The sequence below is a fragment of the Protopterus annectens genome, chromosome 9.part0 (assembly GCF_019279795.1).
Source record: "Protopterus annectens isolate FY-2018-M chromosome 9.part0, PAN1.0, whole genome shotgun sequence".
Taxonomy (NCBI): Eukaryota; Metazoa; Chordata; order Ceratodontiformes; family Protopteridae; genus Protopterus; species Protopterus annectens.
The window spans coordinates 1,468,455,429-1,468,474,756 of record NC_056743.1 but is presented as its reverse complement, the minus strand read 5'-3'; the positions used below and the strand labels follow the sequence as shown (position 1 = coordinate 1,468,474,756).

Sequence of the window (19,328 nt, the reverse complement as noted above, 5' to 3'; positions counted from 1 at the left end):
ATAGCAGTATTATGACAAGCCTGATGAGGTCATCCATTGTGAAATACACCTTTGGGAGGGCTGTAGCTTGGTAATCTCCATGGCGTGTCCCATTACTGCATACTGCTGTAGTGTTATACTAGTTAGATAGTAGTTCTATCCCCAGACTTGCCAATTGTGTGTGTGAATGTGTGCATGTCTGTCTGTCTCAGACTGTGTAGAGAGAAATGGTTTATAGGCTACCCAAAGTCTGTACAAATCATATACTCACCTTTGGCAATCCTTCTGATGTCACACACCTAGATATACACCTCTAGGACTGCTATAACCTGTTATTCTTTGTAGCATGTGCTGTAAATGCATATTGCTGCAGTGTGATCCACTAGGTAGGTAGGGGTTCGAATCCTGGACATGGCAGGTGTGTTTGTTTGACTGTCCGAGCCTGTGTGGGATGGCTGTGACTGTCTAAGCAGTGGACATGTTGAGGAGTGGATTTTGTAGTTTTCCTATATGGTGTCCATCTTATGACACAATGCCCATTTCACACATGTGTCCACTGGACACATGTAACCCTTTTAATATGCATCACAACACACTCCTGTTATCCTCACCCCTATCCCTCAGGCACACAATCCTTGTATGCACATTACTCCTAAATGTTCCAGGTACACATGATGCGGACAACCAAATTGTACACACAACACTAACGGTCCCTCTATGGATACCCCATTTACCTTTATCATGATGATGATGTTGCCTACAGCACCTTGCTAGAGTACTATTCTCACATAATGATTGGACAGGAACCGTTGTGCCAATGTACATTACATGCACAATGTAATGTATACAGCCAATGTACAACTGTTTGCGTGTATGAATGGCACATGTCTGTCTGAGGGAGTCTTAATATTACATAGGACAACAACTCTACATAATACAGGCATTGCTGGTGTTTCCCTTTTCATTCTTTTGTAATGCTTTGTTGTCACATGGTATGTTCCTGATATATCTCTATATATGTATGTACCTATATTCTGGACATAAACACTCACACATACATCTACATGGTGGAATACATTTCCTATACTGTTGAATGACTGTGCTGTCTGCTATGTTTGTGATAACATCAGAGTTAGGTATAACTGTCGGGGCTTAGTGGTAAGTCACATTGGTTGTGGTGTGTAGGGTTCTGGTGTTGAGCCTGTCCGAGGTGGTTTATTGTGTTGCTGGGCAGAACAAGGGCCATTGGACAAAGGATGAGTACTACACTTTTCAGCAGCGGTTTTCCGTTTCGCAATGTTTAACCGCTGTTTCCCATCATGCAAACACCTTCTGCATTCTTACTGTGATACTTCACCCCAGTTCACATTTCAATGGTATTATATCGTTATACAGCATAAAATTATCAGGATATGCTTGTATACGGATTACACATCATAACTGTTGTGTGCTGCAGTCAAACCGCCAATGTCTGCTCGATAGGCGAATGCTCTAACCACTACACTATTGCTGTGCTGCTTCATTTGCATGTATACCCATGGTTCATAGTTACCAGAACAAACACAGCAAAACATCACTAACACAGCAGTCATCCATTCCCTGGTCGGAAATAAACCACATCACTACACATGCGCCACTCCCTACTGCTCTAGACACATCCCGTATGTTGGCTCACTCCAAGTATATTCAGATGTCCCAAGCTTATAGTCCTGGGACATACATTCATATAATAGTCAGGGTGTTTAATAAGTCTTCTGGTTGTTGGCTTGTCCGAATGTAGACTGGGACTTCCCTGTATCTGTTTGAAAGTCAGACTTAGCATGTGGGCGAAGTTAGTTCCACTGTTATCATCCTACCTCTGGTTGGAGACACAGGAGGTTTGCTCACCTCTGGCCAGCTTGATATGGCAGTACTAAATAATACAGGGGGTTCTGCTGAGGTTTCCCTTCACATTCATTATGACTACTTTATGGTGACCATGTTTATTCTTCATATATATATATATATATATATATATATATATATATATATATATATATATATATATATATATGTATGTGTACATGTGTCTGTACATACAAATGCATATACACCTACATACTTATTTACATTTCCCATTCTGTTGAATGACAGCCACTTACCACCACGCATACCCGCTTATGTCAGCTTGTAAGTTACTTAATCACCCTATATCCGACAGCCATTATTCTAGGCATCATATAAAATTAGCAGCCCTTGCATGGTTTGGATCCAAGAACAGAAACACCTTAGTCACCAATTTGACCACTACACCATCTGTGGTACATTCTGCATGGATGGTAGTTAGGATATATGGCTTTACTACAGGCATTCCACACTACTGGCAACAAATATGACAGTCGGTTGGTGGACATATGTATAGTACATGTTAATGTTCATATGTTTCTGAGAGACATATGTATACCTTTGCAAGTATACATATTTATAAATAGGACACATACTTGACAACTACTTATATGCATGTATGTGTGATGTGTAGCAGTAGCTATGTGTATATAGATATGTACATTTATAGATGTATGACTGCATATCTGGCATTGTACATGGCCATGGATATGAACACCCGCATCTGGGAGGGATGTGTAGCATGTGCATGCAGGGGTTGTGTGCATCATTACGGCATGGAACATGGACAGGGTATACAATTAGTGGATGTGTACTATTTGGACAATGGCTATGGGGAAGCTTCTAGGGAACATGTGGAAGGTATATATTCCTGATAATGCACATGGGGAGACATGCATCACGGTCAGTTGTTTAATTCCAAGTCGTAGGTTATGCAGGACTGGCTGGAGGCTGAGCAGGGTTGTGGACAACTACTGCTAATGCAACTTGTGTCTGGATGCCTACGGGGGCTGGACATCATGTTGTGCCACCAAGTCTAATCTTTAGAACAGACACTTATCCCATGAGGGATGTCCAAAAATTGTGGACGTCAATGAACCCCATTCTTTTGGCTTTATGAAAATGAGGGAGGATTATACATGCATGGGATACCTAGTTTGCAAGCCTGAGACTGCCTAGGGTGAGACTGCCTACTAGATGTGGGTACGGGGCACTACATGGAGAAATCGCTGGCTCAAGCTACCAGCCTGAGTATGGGTGGTTTTGGTGGATATTCAGTAAGGGGGGGTGGTGTGCTGTGGAGAGGATGATGGGTATTCAGTTATGTATCCAGGTGTGTAGGGGTTGGATGGCTCGGTTCAGGCCAGACCATTATGTGGGTGTGAGCCGGTACCATTTCTGTAGATGTGTATCGCACATTTTAATGTTCATATGTTTGTGGAATTGTGTTCTGCAGTATGGCCTGTCAGGGTGTATTGGGAATGTGAATGTATGTTCTTTGGTATCCTTTTTGATTCACCCACTGTTCCCTCGTACACCTCTAGTTCACCTATTGTACATCCAACCCAGCCTCCCCTTGGCGAATTATTACATTACCCGTCACCCTCCCCCAAATTCCACAAACACACCATCCATCCCTTTTCTGGTTGCTGGCCCATGGCACAGACAGCAGTACACATTGCGTACTCTATGTATCTCTGGTACCAATATGGTTGTGAGGATGACCCTAGCATATTTGGTCTTCCACATGCTGTACTTCATGCACATAGGTTCATGCAAATACTTATCTTTCATGACATGGTAGGTTGACTCGAGTAATACACATTCATCTTTGGGCCAGCCAGACAAGGACAATTTGGACCACGAATGGGCAGATATTGAGTGAATGCTCTGACCATTGGTAGGGTTGCCACCTTTTCAAATGGCCTAAGTGGGACATTTTCAGGACAAACATCAGATTTTACAGGCCAACACATACCCACAGTCAGTACAAAGGATAGAACTTATATTTTTTGCCTAAATAAAAGCTTATTCTTGTAGCATTTTAGTTGCTTATTCTGTTTCTTATAACATTTAGGTATTTTAGATACAGAATAACTGTTTTATGCAACTATTATATAAAATATATGAAATAATTTTGTCCTAATATCTCAGGACATTTGCCATTTTTAAAGTTGTTTGTCAGGACACAACTGCCCAACGAGGGACTGTTCTTCGCAAAGTGGGACAGGTGGTAACCCTAACCATTGGGCTAGGCTTAGCAAGGGCAGCAGCATGCTAACGCTGCATTTCACGTCCACTTGATATATCAATCGACACTACAATGGAATACGGGCATGGGGTTTTAAATGTCATTTGTTCGAGGGATAGGGTCTCAATATTCAGCTACGTGCCTTTGTGTTTACTTTTTATTTTGGTGTTCGCAAAACTGTCTTATATGCTTTGCATACATTTCAATATCCACTGACACTGACAGGAGTGATTATTATTAGAGGCAGGCTGCACTAGTCAGCATTTTAGGTTGCACATCTGCAGCCGGCATGTTCACGCCTCCGTGCAACGCTTAGATACGCCCTGTGCACTCGTGCGTGTTTCCTATGCACGTGGATGTTGCAGCAGCGTGCCTTCATTAATATGCATGTGGTGCTGCTGCGCCATCTTTACACCGCATGGTTGGTGCAAAGGTAATGCCATCCTTGCGTCAAGCTTCATGAATCCCTGGAAAGTGTTTTTCATGTGTCCTTATATACATGTTAGAATTGTATATTGTCACATTACTGAGTTTTTTTAAAAAGAATTTTGACTTGGCTGTGTTAATGAGAGAGGTAATTTTTAGGGATTCACCCATTTGAAACTTAACCAATGTGAATGTTTTAGTAATTACTTAAGAGTTGGGTGGGTTCCCTACCTTGATTCTGATGAAGTTTACTGTAGGGAGACGAAAGCTCTTAATATTTGCTTTCTTGTTGCTGTTTGTCATTTTGTGGAAAAAACTACTGTTTGTTAAACTGCTGTGTTAGAAAAATATGTATTAACATATGTGTGTAATGCTTATTAGAAGCAGAAAAGATTTAACACATTTTTATTCTACATGCAGCATTAGTTCTGTTTGAAACTGCAGACATGATTTTCTGAAATTGTGCTTTCTGACACTGCAAGATGCACTCTGACCTAGTTTGCTAGCAGAGCAAAATACATGTTTATGCTTTTGGAAATGTACGGGAAGCAGGTGATTTTCTGCTTGGTCAGGAAATTAAATAAAGAATAAAACTGTATTCTGTATTCATTATGGACAATAAGCACTGTTCGTGTTGATGAAAAAGTGCACAGCTGCAAGAAAGTTAGATATTACGAACAATAGACTGCTTAGAGAAGATCTGTACTTGCATTGTGCTCAAATTAGCCGTAGTACCTTGACTAGTAACATAACATAGAAAGAAAGTAACAACTAACTGATAACTGTCAAGGCTATCCTGTTTACTGAAAAATCTTTTTTAAACTTTGTAGAGTCAGCTAGAAATGTGAGAAAACAACTGTAAAGTAACAATATTGTGAACTGGTGATCTGCTACATCAGTCGTAGTGGGTAATATCGTATAGAAATGCATATAAGATGTGACACTTCCTGATTTTAATTAGACAAACTTTGTAGTTGGAAGATTTCTGTATCTGCATTTTTTGTCTCCTTGCGCAAGATTAAAGAAACCTGAACTGAACCTCATGCAGACTGGTCTTTGAAGTATTCTCCATTAACATGCTGGGAGTTTTTTTCTTCTTCTTGAAGCACGTCTGGACTGCCTTTATTGGCTTCTTGTGTTTACTGGTGTTCTGGTTTTACTATATGTTACACATGCACTGCCCTATCTGGCATAACTGGCACTACCTCACATAGTCACAGTGCAATCAGCACTAACCTTCAGATCAAACCTTTTCTTAGTGACAGGGTGGATGGAACAGGTAGAAGTATCTATGAAATGACAGGCTTTATATTTCCCATAGGGAAGGGTGCCTAGGATGTTCTGCTTAGCACCAATATTCATTGTTGTTTATAACAGAGTTGTCTCTTTAAAGATTTCTTATTTCGAAATGCAAGCTTTGGTTCTGAGCCTACAATTAATTTTGATAGTTCATCTGCATTTAAAATAGACCAATTTCTTCTCACCAAGTCACAGAATAACTCAATATCACTAGTGTCTTCTCTAACATTAGCATTCCTAGAGTATCCTCTTTGCAAGAATTCTTCAATCAGCTCACCGAATGTATTGTGTAGAATCCCTTTATCATTATTTAAATGTGAAGCCCGTAAAAATTAAGCTTTCATAATCTTTTTGCATACAAACTTAGGGTGCATACTAGATCTACGTAAAATATTATTTCTCCTGCATTTCTTCCTATAAATTTTAGTATTGAAGCTGCCAGGTAGTGGTACCTTCAAAATAGGTTATAAATTATCATAAACTGGATACATAACCATTCCACAAGAAGAACACATCATCAACAAACAATTTATTGTATTTAACATACTTAAAATATTTATAGGGAAAAAACATCCACCATTTCCCAATATGATAAGACCATATTGGAAAACTATTAACCCATACTGTGTCCATTGCTATGCCAAGGTTTTTGAGATAAAAATGGTCTTCAAAGAGAAAAACAGTATTCTCAAGTATGAATTCAAGCAGGAGGCAAATCAAAGTTGTATTGTTGAATAATCACTATATTTAGATAAGAACATTTAAGCAAACTCAATACCTTTCTTGATAGGGGTAAAAGTAAAGAGAGAGCACACATCCACTGTGATTAAAAGACAGTCAGAGGCACTTGAAGAGCTCATAATTTATTCAGAAAGAGAATTCAGAAAGTCTTTGGTGTCTCTCAGAACTGATGGTGCTCTATTCAACACCAGTCTCATTTTTTGTCCACATATATGGAGATTGGCTCAGTTAAACCCTATAGCCTGAAACAACAGGTCTCATGGATGGTCATAACCAATCTTTGGGCACTTTCAGGAGACCATATAAAGGCTGGAACAACTGGATTATCAACTAAAATGCTTATATAGATCATAGTTTAACAGCACCATCATTACAAAATCATATAGTGTAGAGGGAATACGTTCAATAAAAATTTCTATTCTCATTTCATATACGCATGTATGTGTCTACATCTGATAGCAAGTTCATCATATTATTAAAATAAAAATCAGTGTCCATAACCACCATTGCTCCTCCTTTATCTGCTGGATGTATCTGAATAGATTTATCATCTTGTAGTTGTCTTAATGCTGCATACTCTGCTTTAGTCAGATTATAGAAATGAGCTGTATATGGAGTAGATAAAGTTTTAACTATATCCACTTCACAAGTATTACAAAAGACTTCTAATAGCAAATGAAGTTTGTGAACAAATGTACTAGGTTTTTTAATGGTCATATCATGCTGCATATTCAAAAATATAGTACTCAACAACATAACATTTCTAGCAAACAATTTTAGGTCTAGAATCACATCATAGACATTAGCCCAACTAAGGGATATGTAAGACAAACCTATATTCAGTACGCTTATTTGTTCATCAGTCAGGGAAAGGGAAGAAATGTTGTAGATCAATGTCCCTTTTGATTCTTTGAGGTGTACACATCCATAAGTGGTTGTACCTGGCTCTGTGACATCTTGCACCATTTCCTTCCTTGACTGATGGATCTGCCTGCTCTCAAAGTTCTTTCCTCTTTCAATGGAACTGGAAGGCTCGGAAAAACTGCCAAAGTTAAGGATGCAGCAGATGCATACATCTTCCTTCATACATTAGGAACAGCTTCTGAAACAATAGGCTCTTTATCTGGGGTCACTCCTCCAGATGAGGTATTACAAGAAGCAGATGGAAGCACAATATCAATAGTAGTCTTGTCAGGAACTTTTTCTCTGGATGAGATACAATGAGCTGAGTGGTTCACATCTTCTACTTCGCCTTGCACAGTCGATTTAACATCCCTCTGTCTAGGCCACAAAAAAAAATCACCCTCTTTAAAATCCTGTTCAGTATTTTTGCATTTTTGGGACTACAACTGCATCTCATAAACTGATCCATTGTTAAACAGTTCATTGAGCATTAGCAAATGTGCCTCTGAGTTAAACTTAGCAATTAAAATATGTTGTACCTGAATGATCTCCCTCAGCAGCAAATCTTCTTGTGCTTTGAAAACCTCACTTAGTAACTGCATGTAATTGTTACTCACATCTAGATTCAGCATTTGCTATTTCTTAAGCAAGTCAATGTAGATGTAGCCATATCTAGGCATCTTGATGATGTGTAAGTCCCTGGTAACAATTTTAAAACTTAGACTACCAGGTGCAATCTCTGACACTGCAACCATTTAAGCCTAAATAGTTCATTCTTAAGTTCTTCCCTTCCATACTCACAGTTAACATCATAACAGATTCTGTAGTGACTTCTAAACAATTCATTAGCAGCAAAGGATTGCCTTCTACTCTTAGCAATTGATTAATATGATTGGTAGTTCATACATCACCAAGTGTAGTAGGGTTATATTCCAGTTCAATATCCTGGCTGTCTACCATGCCCCATATACAACCAAAACAAATACAAAGTGTAAAACCAGATATGTACTGTGGGTGATGTCCAGTTCAACAAGCAAAATCAATTAGTATAGCCAAAACAAAAAAAAAAGCCACACACGACTTCTGGCAGAATTATTTGAATAAAACAGATAAGTGCTTTCACATCAATACGATGCTTCATCAGACCATGAAAAAATGAATCTAAAACAGAGTTTAAATACAAAAACCAAATCAATAAGGACCACACTAAGTGTACACCAGTCTGAGCGAACAATCAACACAGACATAACTCACATCCTTTTCCTCATCATTTTAGTTTTCCTACTGATATTCCTGCAGCTTTAAATATTGGCAGGGATTCATAAAGATTGCCACAAAGTAAAGACCACATGTGCACTTAGTGTAATCTTTCTTAGTGACTAGAAAGCATAAAAAAGTGATAAAAATGTTCTTGAATACATAGTGTGTACACTTAGTGTAGACTATTGAATCTGTCCCATTCTGTTTAAAATCATTCTGCCAGAAGTCGTGTGTGGCTGGTTCTTCATTTCGGCTATAGTAATTGTTTTTACTTGTTGAACTGATCTTCAGCTACAGTACATATCTGTTTTTTTCACTAAGAATCTTAATTAAGTGTGCTCATTTGTTGGCAGATGTTAGTCATATTATTTAATGCGTGTACCAGTTTAGGAGTTTGTCTATCAAAGGTATAATATTTAATCTACTGAATGAACTGCAGCACTCTGAAAATAAACTTTAATTTAAACAGACATTAGAGAATCCCAAAACTCAGTGATACACCTTTAAACATTTGCTGTAGGGGGTCTGAACCCCCAGTATCCATAAACATAGGGGACATAGCACTACTTCTTTGTTGTGTGTAAATCCTAACTTTGATATCACAACACCTATGAGTATGGGTGGATATGCCAAGGTACTGAAAATTCAGACTTAGCTCTGATTCACCCACATTTAGGCTAGCACTTTTACTGTTCAGAGGATGATAGTTATGGGCCTCATAATGTCATCAGGCACCCCTTTCAGATCTATGCAATGCTTGCTGCTACAAATCCTTTCTGCTTGACCAGCAAAATCTTGTCAGAATTCATGTCTGTTTAGTGTAAGATGTAATTTTTTCAGATTTTTTTTTTCAGCATTTGATAGCTAATGTACTCAGATCTACATTACATTATATAAAAGACGGCATTGGCCAAAATCCCCTACATTGTAGTGAAGTGATGTCAGCCTTGTTACCCATGTAAAAGAATTAAGAATCTCCCAGTCTATTAATTTGATTTTTTAAAAGTATAAAGATCCAAATGATTGTGTCACACTTCTAGCAACCCAGAATGTATTTCCTTTTGGAATAACATCCTTATTAGTTAGCAGAGCCATTTTATCTTTGTGTGTGTGTGTGTGTGTGTGTGTGTGTGTGTGTGTGTGTGTGTGTGTGTGTGTGTGTGTGTGTGTGTGTGTGCATATCTTTGACCTGAGTTTTTTTTTTACTGATATTTTCTATAGGTGTACAGTTTTTATACAGTTTGTTAGATTAGGGACCTCCATTTTAAAGTAGTTATTAGGCATTATGCAGATTCTCAGTAAATTCACTATACTACTTTTAGGTAGAATATGGCCTGAAATATAGAGTCAGACATGTATGCATTCAGTTTCAGTGAAAGACAGTTTACTAGAATGGAAAGATGAGCATAAAATATGCAGAAAATACAGAAATACAGAATGTTCTTTTCTCAATGGAAAGATACAATCTTGCAGGCTACAGAATGTTCCTTAATGGAATGTTAAATAAAGCACATACGAGACAAGGCCTGAGAACCAAGGTTAGGGGGAGTGGATGGAGTTTACAAAGGAAAAGCACTGGATTGAAGCAATATAATATATTGCATTCAGGATAGCAGTGCAGTTAAAGTTAGTTCGTTTGACCTGACATTATAGATAAGATTAAGCTACAATACAGACACTCAAGCCTGAGTACAGAAGTCAGGTTAAATAAAGACGGTTTTAGTTTACATTATTCAGGACAATCAGAAAACATGTGCAGAAACTTTGGATGTATTTAGCAGCACTGTTACTATTAAACAGCATCCCAGCATTTCTACAGACTGTTATTGTTTATCAGCACTGTTAATGGAGACAGTATTCAGATATTGTAAACATCTAATAAAGCCTTACTGAATAAACTACAGTCTTTGGAGAATTTATTCTGAAAAGTACACACGACTTGACCCATAAAGGAGAGACTGGCACCTGTTCAGCACAAGTTTGGGTAATTAACAGATAAAGACTTTTGTTTCAGTCTCATTTTAGTTTCCAGTTAATTCCAGTATAGAACAGTCTAGTCAATTCTCACACATACTTACTGTACACACATCTGAAATTTAAGTAGTTTGAATAGAACACAAACACAGTAAAACCATATGAATGTAAAGTGCATTTACTGAGAACACAGAGTTACAAATGCCTTTATGTGAATAACTCACCAATTTGATTGTTTTAAAATAGTATTTTGGGTGATATCTGGAGAAAACTGAATCATACAAAAGAAGTTTCTGAAGCTTATGTAGTTAAAAGTGCTAAGGAGAGGATGCAGACTGATAGCCAGATACTGGGCAGTATCTTAACTTTATTTAATTGAAATGTGTCATTCTTAAGAAAATGCAAATAAACCAAACTAAAGATGCAGTTCAAATGTAGCATTCTAAAGAAAATGGATGCCTGTTGTACTAAGGATTGGTCAACATTTGTGTGTATTTCATTGCTTAATGTTTATTTATGCTCATTTCTTTGTTGTGTTTGATTGTTTATTTGTTGATGTAGTAGTATATTCCAAATAGTCCCATTTCATCCACATACCGGGAGTAGAAAAGTATACATTTAATAGAGATGTATACCAGATTAAACTGGCAGTCATAAATAAAATGTGTAAAAAAAAAAGAAGAATCTTCAAGGGATATTATTTATGAGCAATAAGAATAAAAAAAAACAATGTTTATACATTACATGAAAGCTGTAGAATATTATAGCTGGATTTACCCACGGTTGGTGTGGTTTGGTCACGAGGGTGAAGCCCGAGTGGCCAAACAAAGCCTACCGTGGGTAAATCCAGCATTACCTACAGCCAGAAGTGGGTTATTGCTATTATACAATGACATTATTTAAGAAAAAAATAATTACTTTTCTTAAATAATGGCATTGTATAATGCCTCCTTGCTGCCCTTCCGCAGCTGTCTGGTATTCTGCGGCAGTTTTGATGTACTGCGCATGCGTACGCCTATGCAGTACATCAGAGCTGTGGGCAAAAGCAATGGAGAAAGCAAGATCTCCATTGCTTTTTCAAACTGTTTCGCTATGTTAAATGGGTTTAACATAGCGAGACAGTTTTGAAAAAAAGCAACAGGGAAAGCAAGATCTCCATTGCTTTTTCAAACTGTTTTGCTATGTTAAATGTGTTTAACATAGCGAGACAGCTTTAAAAAAAGAAAAGGAGAATCTCTGTTGCTTTTTTTAAAGCTGTCTCGCTATGTTAAACTCTTTTAACATAGCGAGACAGTGTTGCTGTAAGAGTTATAGTAATGGAAAAAGTCTGGGTGACCAGACCTTTTTCCATTCCTATAACTCGGATTTACAACGTGCATGCTGACCAATCAGCGTGCACGTTTTTGAATATTAATGGGGGGTCATTGTATAATGGAAAATAACTATTGGTATCAATGGTTGAGAAGTGAGTGGGGCAGAACAATGGTATGACGAAGTAGATGGACTAGTAGGAGGAAAACAAATTGCTCCATCTTTTAGATGAAAAAGGATACTAGTACTAAAGGCTGGAGGAGAGTCTGAGCTCCTGATATTAGGGCCAGTGGCTCCCCATCCCTTAGAACACAGGATGGAGTCAGTATTATGAGAGCTAGTGATGTCATTAGATGACCTGTTTATACTAAGGCACCATCTGCACAGAATCTCAGGGAGTTAATGTAAATTTGGCATAGTAATATAGATGCAGATTGGAAGTCTTGCTAAGTTTTAGGATTTGATGCTAACACTCATATTTACTTTACTAATGATCAATTTGCATGAGAAAATGTGTAGTTTTAAACTTTCAAAATATCTGGATAAAGTAAAATATTTTATTGAGGGAGTTTACATGGTGTTAAGGGTTTTTTTTTCTCTCAAGAAATGACAGACTGATTTAAAGCTGGAAGATGAAGAGCAGTATTCACAGATAAGATACGTAGAAAGTTTAGTTTTAATTACACTAAAGTATAAAACAATAGAGATGGTTAATCCTGATGAAGCATGCATGTCTGAATGTAGGTACTAGTTCAACCAAGTGTTTGATGGATGAAGAAATCATTTGGTGGGACTGATTTGACTTTAAAAGGAGTTCCAAAAACATATCATTATTTTTACCCAAGTTCAGGAAGAGTTGTTTGTCCTCCAGGCAGAAGAGGACCTTGTAGTGATCCTGTATAAGAGCTTAGACTTTATGGTATCAGTGGACAGATACTGGGGGCTCCCTTATCTTGTTCTCATATTTTTGCTCCGTCCCTCTTAAGATTGGAAACTACTTTGAGACATTTTAAGTCCTTATTTTAAGGGATTTCTCTTATTTATTTTGCATTTATTTGGTGCTATATTTCATTTTTTAGATGACTTGAATAGAACAGAAGAAATATCACTGAAGTCAGGGATAAAACAATTAATGAGAGATTAGACAAACAGGAAAAGGCTACAATCACTTAAGCATTCTTTAATATATTATCTGAGAGGATCTAATCAGTATAAGGAAATAAATAATTAAGGTATTAATGTAATTGATGAAGCTGAGAGTGACGTATTGAAGCAGGGACTGAAAGGAGATGAAGAGGTCTTTGTTAACCAAGTTTCTGTGAGATTACACAGGTCAAAGTTGTGGATGTATTAAAGGGAGTGAGTTTTAAGATTAATTCTGAAGTATTTTGATATGTAGGATTAACTCAGCCAATGTTTAGGAGGTACAGATTTAAGCTGTTATAATGGAAGAAGAACAAGAGGGGATGAAACAGAGGGGGATAGAGGGAGTTAAAATGCTTTGGAAGGGAAGGCAAGGATTATGTTCAATTTATCCAAAAAGAAGACAAAGAAGTAGGTTGATAATCAAATAATGTCAGCTACAATGTCAGTTACACTTTAGAAAACTAAAAGAAAGGATTGGAAATGCCAACTAATATTAAATGCTTACAAAACTAAAATAGTGTTCTTTACAACTAGTATACCTACAAAGCCTATGCCTTAAATCAGTATAACTTAAAAAGACAAAACTATCCAAGCATAAGTGTGTCACACTAAACTTTTAACATTTATTCTACTATTCCTACCGCCTATGTATACCTTTCTTCTTTTCCTTGTATATCTCTTCCTTTCACTCCTTTCTTCTTCAGCTTCTTTTTATACCCTCTTCTCTATTCTCTGTTCACTCACAATTTACTTTTCTTTTATATACTTTGATATAACTCTTGTGTAAAATGTTTATAACCATATTGCATATCTATATATAGGTGTATACATACATACATATAGGGTCTATATCAGCATTATGAAAATTGAATAGTTCGAATCACTAAATGAACTGACATGATCGAACTATTCAATTTTCAAATGCAGATAAACAAAAAAAAAAAAAAAACTAAAGGGTGTAGGCAGGGGGGAAAGCCCCACTGCACCCCCCACTACTTAAATATACCAACGCCAAGACTGCACTACATTGAAGTAAATGGAAATATCCCCTTACAGAGATTTCCATTCACCCGTTCAACATTCTGCACTTTCGCATTCTCGAGGCGACAATATCAGATACAATATTGTCAGCATTAGAGATGCTGATGGGAACCCTATATATAAGTGTGTGTGTGTGTGTGTGTGTGTGTGTGTGTGTGTGTGTGTGTGTGTGTGTGTGTGTGTGTGTGTGTATAGGTGTATATTATATATATATATATATGTGTGTGTGTGTGTGTGTTGTGTGTGTGTGCGGGAGTGCATGCATGTGTGTTTGTGTGTGCACATCTATCTATCCATCTATCTATGGGTGTAGTGGGTACTGTCAATTCAGAGTTACACTGATATGCTTAATGTAGAGAAAGTAATGTTGAATCATATAAGGTTGACATTCATTTGCACATGCTTTGAGGTTACTTGGAATATTCAGTGCATCACACAATGCTTTTGCAGGGTTGGGTAAGCTACTAACGAGCTATATAAACTCAGAGATTACTCAATCCACCAGGAAGAGGAATCTGGGCTTAATCCTCTTCTATGGAAATCATTCTGAGTCCTAAAAACTGTTTATCTCATGGAGTAATGACCAATTTGGGTCAACCATACACAGCTGGATCTTAGCCATGATCGACCAGTCTAATGGTTGCCATATATTCAGTCATATACTCATTTGCTTATTGGAGTTTCTTTCCAAGACTCTACTGAAAAGGGTCTACTAGCTCAGACAGACTATTTCTGTTAACAAATGGAGAATAAACTTAAATGAAACAAGTAAATGAAATAGGAATGAGTAGACCTTTAAAGGAGGTGCCATTGGCAGTTTCATATTTGTGTGGGAGTTGGAGTTTCATGGGTGAAGAGAGGAAAAGGGAATGAATGGGAAAGAAAAAAGTGCTAATGACAGGGTGAGTGAAGCAATGAAAGAAAAGGATTGGATGATGGAGGAGATATGTAAGAGTAACTGAGACTTATCATATGGGCGCAAAAAAGATAAAGGGAGTAGTGAAGAGAAGAGCAAACATATCAAAGAGGGAAAAAAGTAGGGGACCAGGAGAGGAAGAAGGTGACGGGGGGGGGGGACAAGAGAGTATGGAAGTGTGGCTAGATGTTATAAGAGTGTGAAGGGAGCATGAGGGGTAAAAGGAGAAGAAAAGAGCTTTTCTTCCCAAACTATAGAATGGAAGGGGGAGATAGAGAAAGGATGTTAAGAGAAAAGTGTAGAGAAGAAGTCTCTGCTGCCTGTAGGATGAAGAACTAATAGAAGCTTTGGCATCTATCAGAGGATGATGGAGAAAATGATTCTAGGAGAAAGTGGGAGAAGCTTTTATTGTGCCAGAAGCCTGCAAGAATAAAATATGCCCCGGGATTCATGAAGCTTGCGCCAGGCACAGGCGTAGTGTAGGTGGTATATCACCAAATATGGCCACCGAGCGATTCAGGTATGATCCAATTCCATGTACACTACCAGCGTATGCCAGATCTGCGCAACTCTCGGCTCATGTATGCTAATCACCCCATGCGCAGGACTGCAGCATACAAATGAAGGTACATAGCGATTCATGAAGTGGTGCAGGCATAGGGTAAGCATACAGAAATGTAAACCAAAAAAAAAAACGGTTTACATTTTTTCAAACAGCACATCGGAGCCATGAAAGTGGACCAAACTTAGGTATTACAAAGTTAATATATGCCAATAGCTAAATATACAGCCAATGGCATAAAAAACATGCACAACACATAAAAAATAACATTTAATGTCATGGCCACAGTAACGCAAAGTACACCGCAGGGCATGTGTGCGCAAATGGGAACACAAGGAAAATATATACAGATGTCATAAAATTGCAGTGTAACACAAATCATGATTTCACCATAATAGTCAATGGTATGCATGCTACACCACAACCAAGCTGCAAGGGTTGCTAAGGGTCTGTGACAGTGTTCGGCATGGTAACTATGAATTAGTAGTCAATGCCATGCAAATGAGGCAAGTAATACTGAATCACAAACATCCCGCCAGTCTAAGGATGTACCATACGGTGCAGTGCTACAACAACGAGGAGTGGTCTGGAGGTATACATGACATCAGCAGTGGGGTGTGCCGCCATAGCTGTAAGCACAATGGAGCAATGCAAATCCGGGTTGCCCATTGCTAAGCAAAGCCGCAGGATAGGGGTGTGGATGTAGGTATTGCTTTGCTTAGCTGAGAGCACACATGGTGCCCAAAAGTGCATGTTTACGTGGATGACAATGTGCCCAAAACCCGGTAAGCAGATGCATGCGTCACGCACCACAGGTCAAACAGGAAGTTTATGGGAAGACAATAAGGAAATGCCACAGTAGTGTAATTGGAGTACAACTGAGTAATTAACACCTATTAACTCACAGTGGGCCATTGACGGCAGCTAACAAGGCTGCTAGTAGCAACCTGCAAAACGGGATGGGGAGGTGTAGGATTGCAAAGAAAAGAGAACTGTCACCGCAGAGCAAAGCAAACCTGCAGTAGATCAGCTATAAAACACATTTCGCAACACAATCCTGGTTTGGGAAAGTACAAAACAAGAAAGCAGGCTGCTGGATGCATGCCCGACAATGGGAGGGGAATCGTTAGGAAAAGTGAAGGCAAGGGCAAGAGGTGATCCATGGCAGCTAAATGTAATTCAACACCAAAGGCACCACAATAGCAATACCTGTGGTAAAACACATAAGATACCCTGCAGCTCTGATTGTACATACACACCCTATGACATCATCAGTGTATAAAGCACAATAGTATAAAGTGTGAAGACACCTCACACACACTCGTGTTTTCCCAAACACTGCACCATCGGTGTAAACAGATGGGGAACTTTTACAATGTACTTGTTGGGAGCTGCCATAGCTGTGATTCATCACCATGTGTTGGAGACTGAAGGTGGTCTGGAGGATGATGCTGACATCCACCTCAGGTCCCGGAGGAGGAGAAGAGTGTTCAGACCAAGGGTAACCTACCAGGGGTTACATGATCTGGAGATAGTAGAGCACTATAGGGTGGACAGGGACATCATACAGCAAATTGTTCAGCTGTGCCGGCCACGCCTCAGATCCAGAAACAACAGAGAGGAACCCATCCCAGTGGACACAAAGGTATGTGTAAGCTTGAGAATACTAGCCACAGGTACCTTTCAGAGGCCAACTGGAGATATCATGGGGATCTCACAGGCATCAGCATCCAGGGTACTCCACCAGTTCCTGGATACCATGTTACCACATGCCAATGAGCATATATACTTCCCCCGAACTCAGGAGGAGTTGGCCAGCAATATGCTTCTCTTCCACCATGTGGCAGACTACCCAGAGGTACTGGGTGCAATAGACTGCATGCACATACATATCAAGTCACCACCTGGTGAGCATGGTAGGTGCTACATAAACCGCAAGGGATACCACTCCATCAACTGCCAGGTCATGTGCAATACCCAGGGCATTATCACGGATGTGTGTGCTGGCAACCCTGGAAGCTACCATGACTCCCACATCTGGCATGCCTCACAGCTGTATCAGGTATTTGTCAGGGGGGACATCCCATATGGCCACCTTGTGGGGGATGCTGGCTATGCACTGGAGCCGTGGATGATGACTCTCATCAGAAATGCACATACACCCATGCAAGAGCGCCATAATGAGGCACACGCACAAACCAGAATCATCATAGAGCATGTGTTTGGGGTGCTGAAATCACGGTTCCATTGCTTGGACATATCTGGTGGAGCCTTGCAGTACTCTCCAGGCATGTGTGCCCACATCTTCATAATATGTGCCATGCTACATAATATGATCCTGTGGAAACAGCTGCAGTAGGGACAAAATGGTGAAGGCCCTCATAGCCCACCGCAATTGCCAAGGGCATCGCAGGCACAGAGGGATTCAGACCACAAACACCCTGTGCCAGCCCCAGTAGGCAGATGGAGGCATGCCCAGTATGCCCATGCCTTGGCAAAGAGGGAACGTATAGCACATATACTGACAGTTTAGACCCCTACAGACTGACACACTTCACCACCTGCACACACAGTAAAATGGATGGCACACACACACGACCACCTGTAAATTGTTATGTATAGGTGGTCTACTGTGTGAATCCTACATAGGCAGCCCTCAACTATTGCACACACAACAGCTATTGGAACAAGGTATGTCAACACCTGAACAGTAAACAAAGCTAACAGGATGTGTTGATATTGTATGTATAGGTTCCTAGGTACATCGGCAGGTACATGCCTGATTGACAGAGGCCATTCATCAGCCTAGGCAAAATGTGTCTGCTGTCGCCACCCCATTGATTAACTAACTGTCCCTCTGTGGAGCAGAGCCAATTGCGGGATCCATGTGTGTAACCACTGTTCCCCACCCACTCTGCAAAGATTCCCTGGTGTGTTAATGAGGGGCTCCATATAATGTAATCAGGGATGTAGTTCCAAAGCATGGGGAGTACCCATGACAGGTATCTGTCACCCCAGCATTCTCCAGTTATGGTTGTGGCAAGGTGTAGCACATTACAGTGTGTCGCTCACTGTGACATGGATTCCCATTGCTGGAGCACATCCATTAAACATCACTTGGACATACCATTAATAGGTATCATCCATATGTAAACTAACTGAGTTACACATTTGTTTGCAGTATGGAGGAACAGCTGTAGTACAGTCCACACACAAAACACCATAACACTTGTACATATCCAAGATGCCCAAGTGGTAAAGCCACTGACTGTGTCATGCATGTTCCCAGTTCCACGACCTGCAAGGACCGTTAAGTAATTCTGATGGCACGAATAATGGATGTTGGATGCAGGTCATTAGAGCACATTTAAGCACATGTTAGCGGGTTTATGTGCCAGCAAGTGACGGTAAGCGTTGTTTAAACATGACAACATGGATATGCGTAAAACAGGTCTAAGCTTTGCTGAATATCACTCAGATCATGGTCAAAGATAGCCAGAACAAGTGAAATCTGCATTATTCACCCTTGTACTAATAGTGCCTGCTCTGAGAGGTAAAATGACCACTTCCAGGAGTAGAACACGCAACCATGTACACAATCACCTACCACTAAGCTACCTGTGATGTACCAATGG

At 39.4% G+C, this 19,328-nt stretch overlaps 1 protein-coding gene across 1 annotated transcript in view; it reads right to left on the bottom strand.

The window, feature by feature from the left end:
* Positions 1-6,640: 6,640 nt before the first annotated feature.
* The window catches only part of LOC122810959, a 62,884-nt gene continuing 50,196 nt past the window's right edge, over positions 6,641-19,328 (bottom strand). Inside the window, exon 2 of the mRNA XM_044082486.1 lies at positions 6,641-7,861. Coding sequence (XP_043938421.1) covers positions 7,007-7,666 — 660 coding nt within the window. The 5' untranslated portion in view covers positions 7,667-7,861 and the 3' untranslated portion in view covers positions 6,641-7,006. The remainder of the gene's footprint in view (positions 7,862-19,328) is intronic.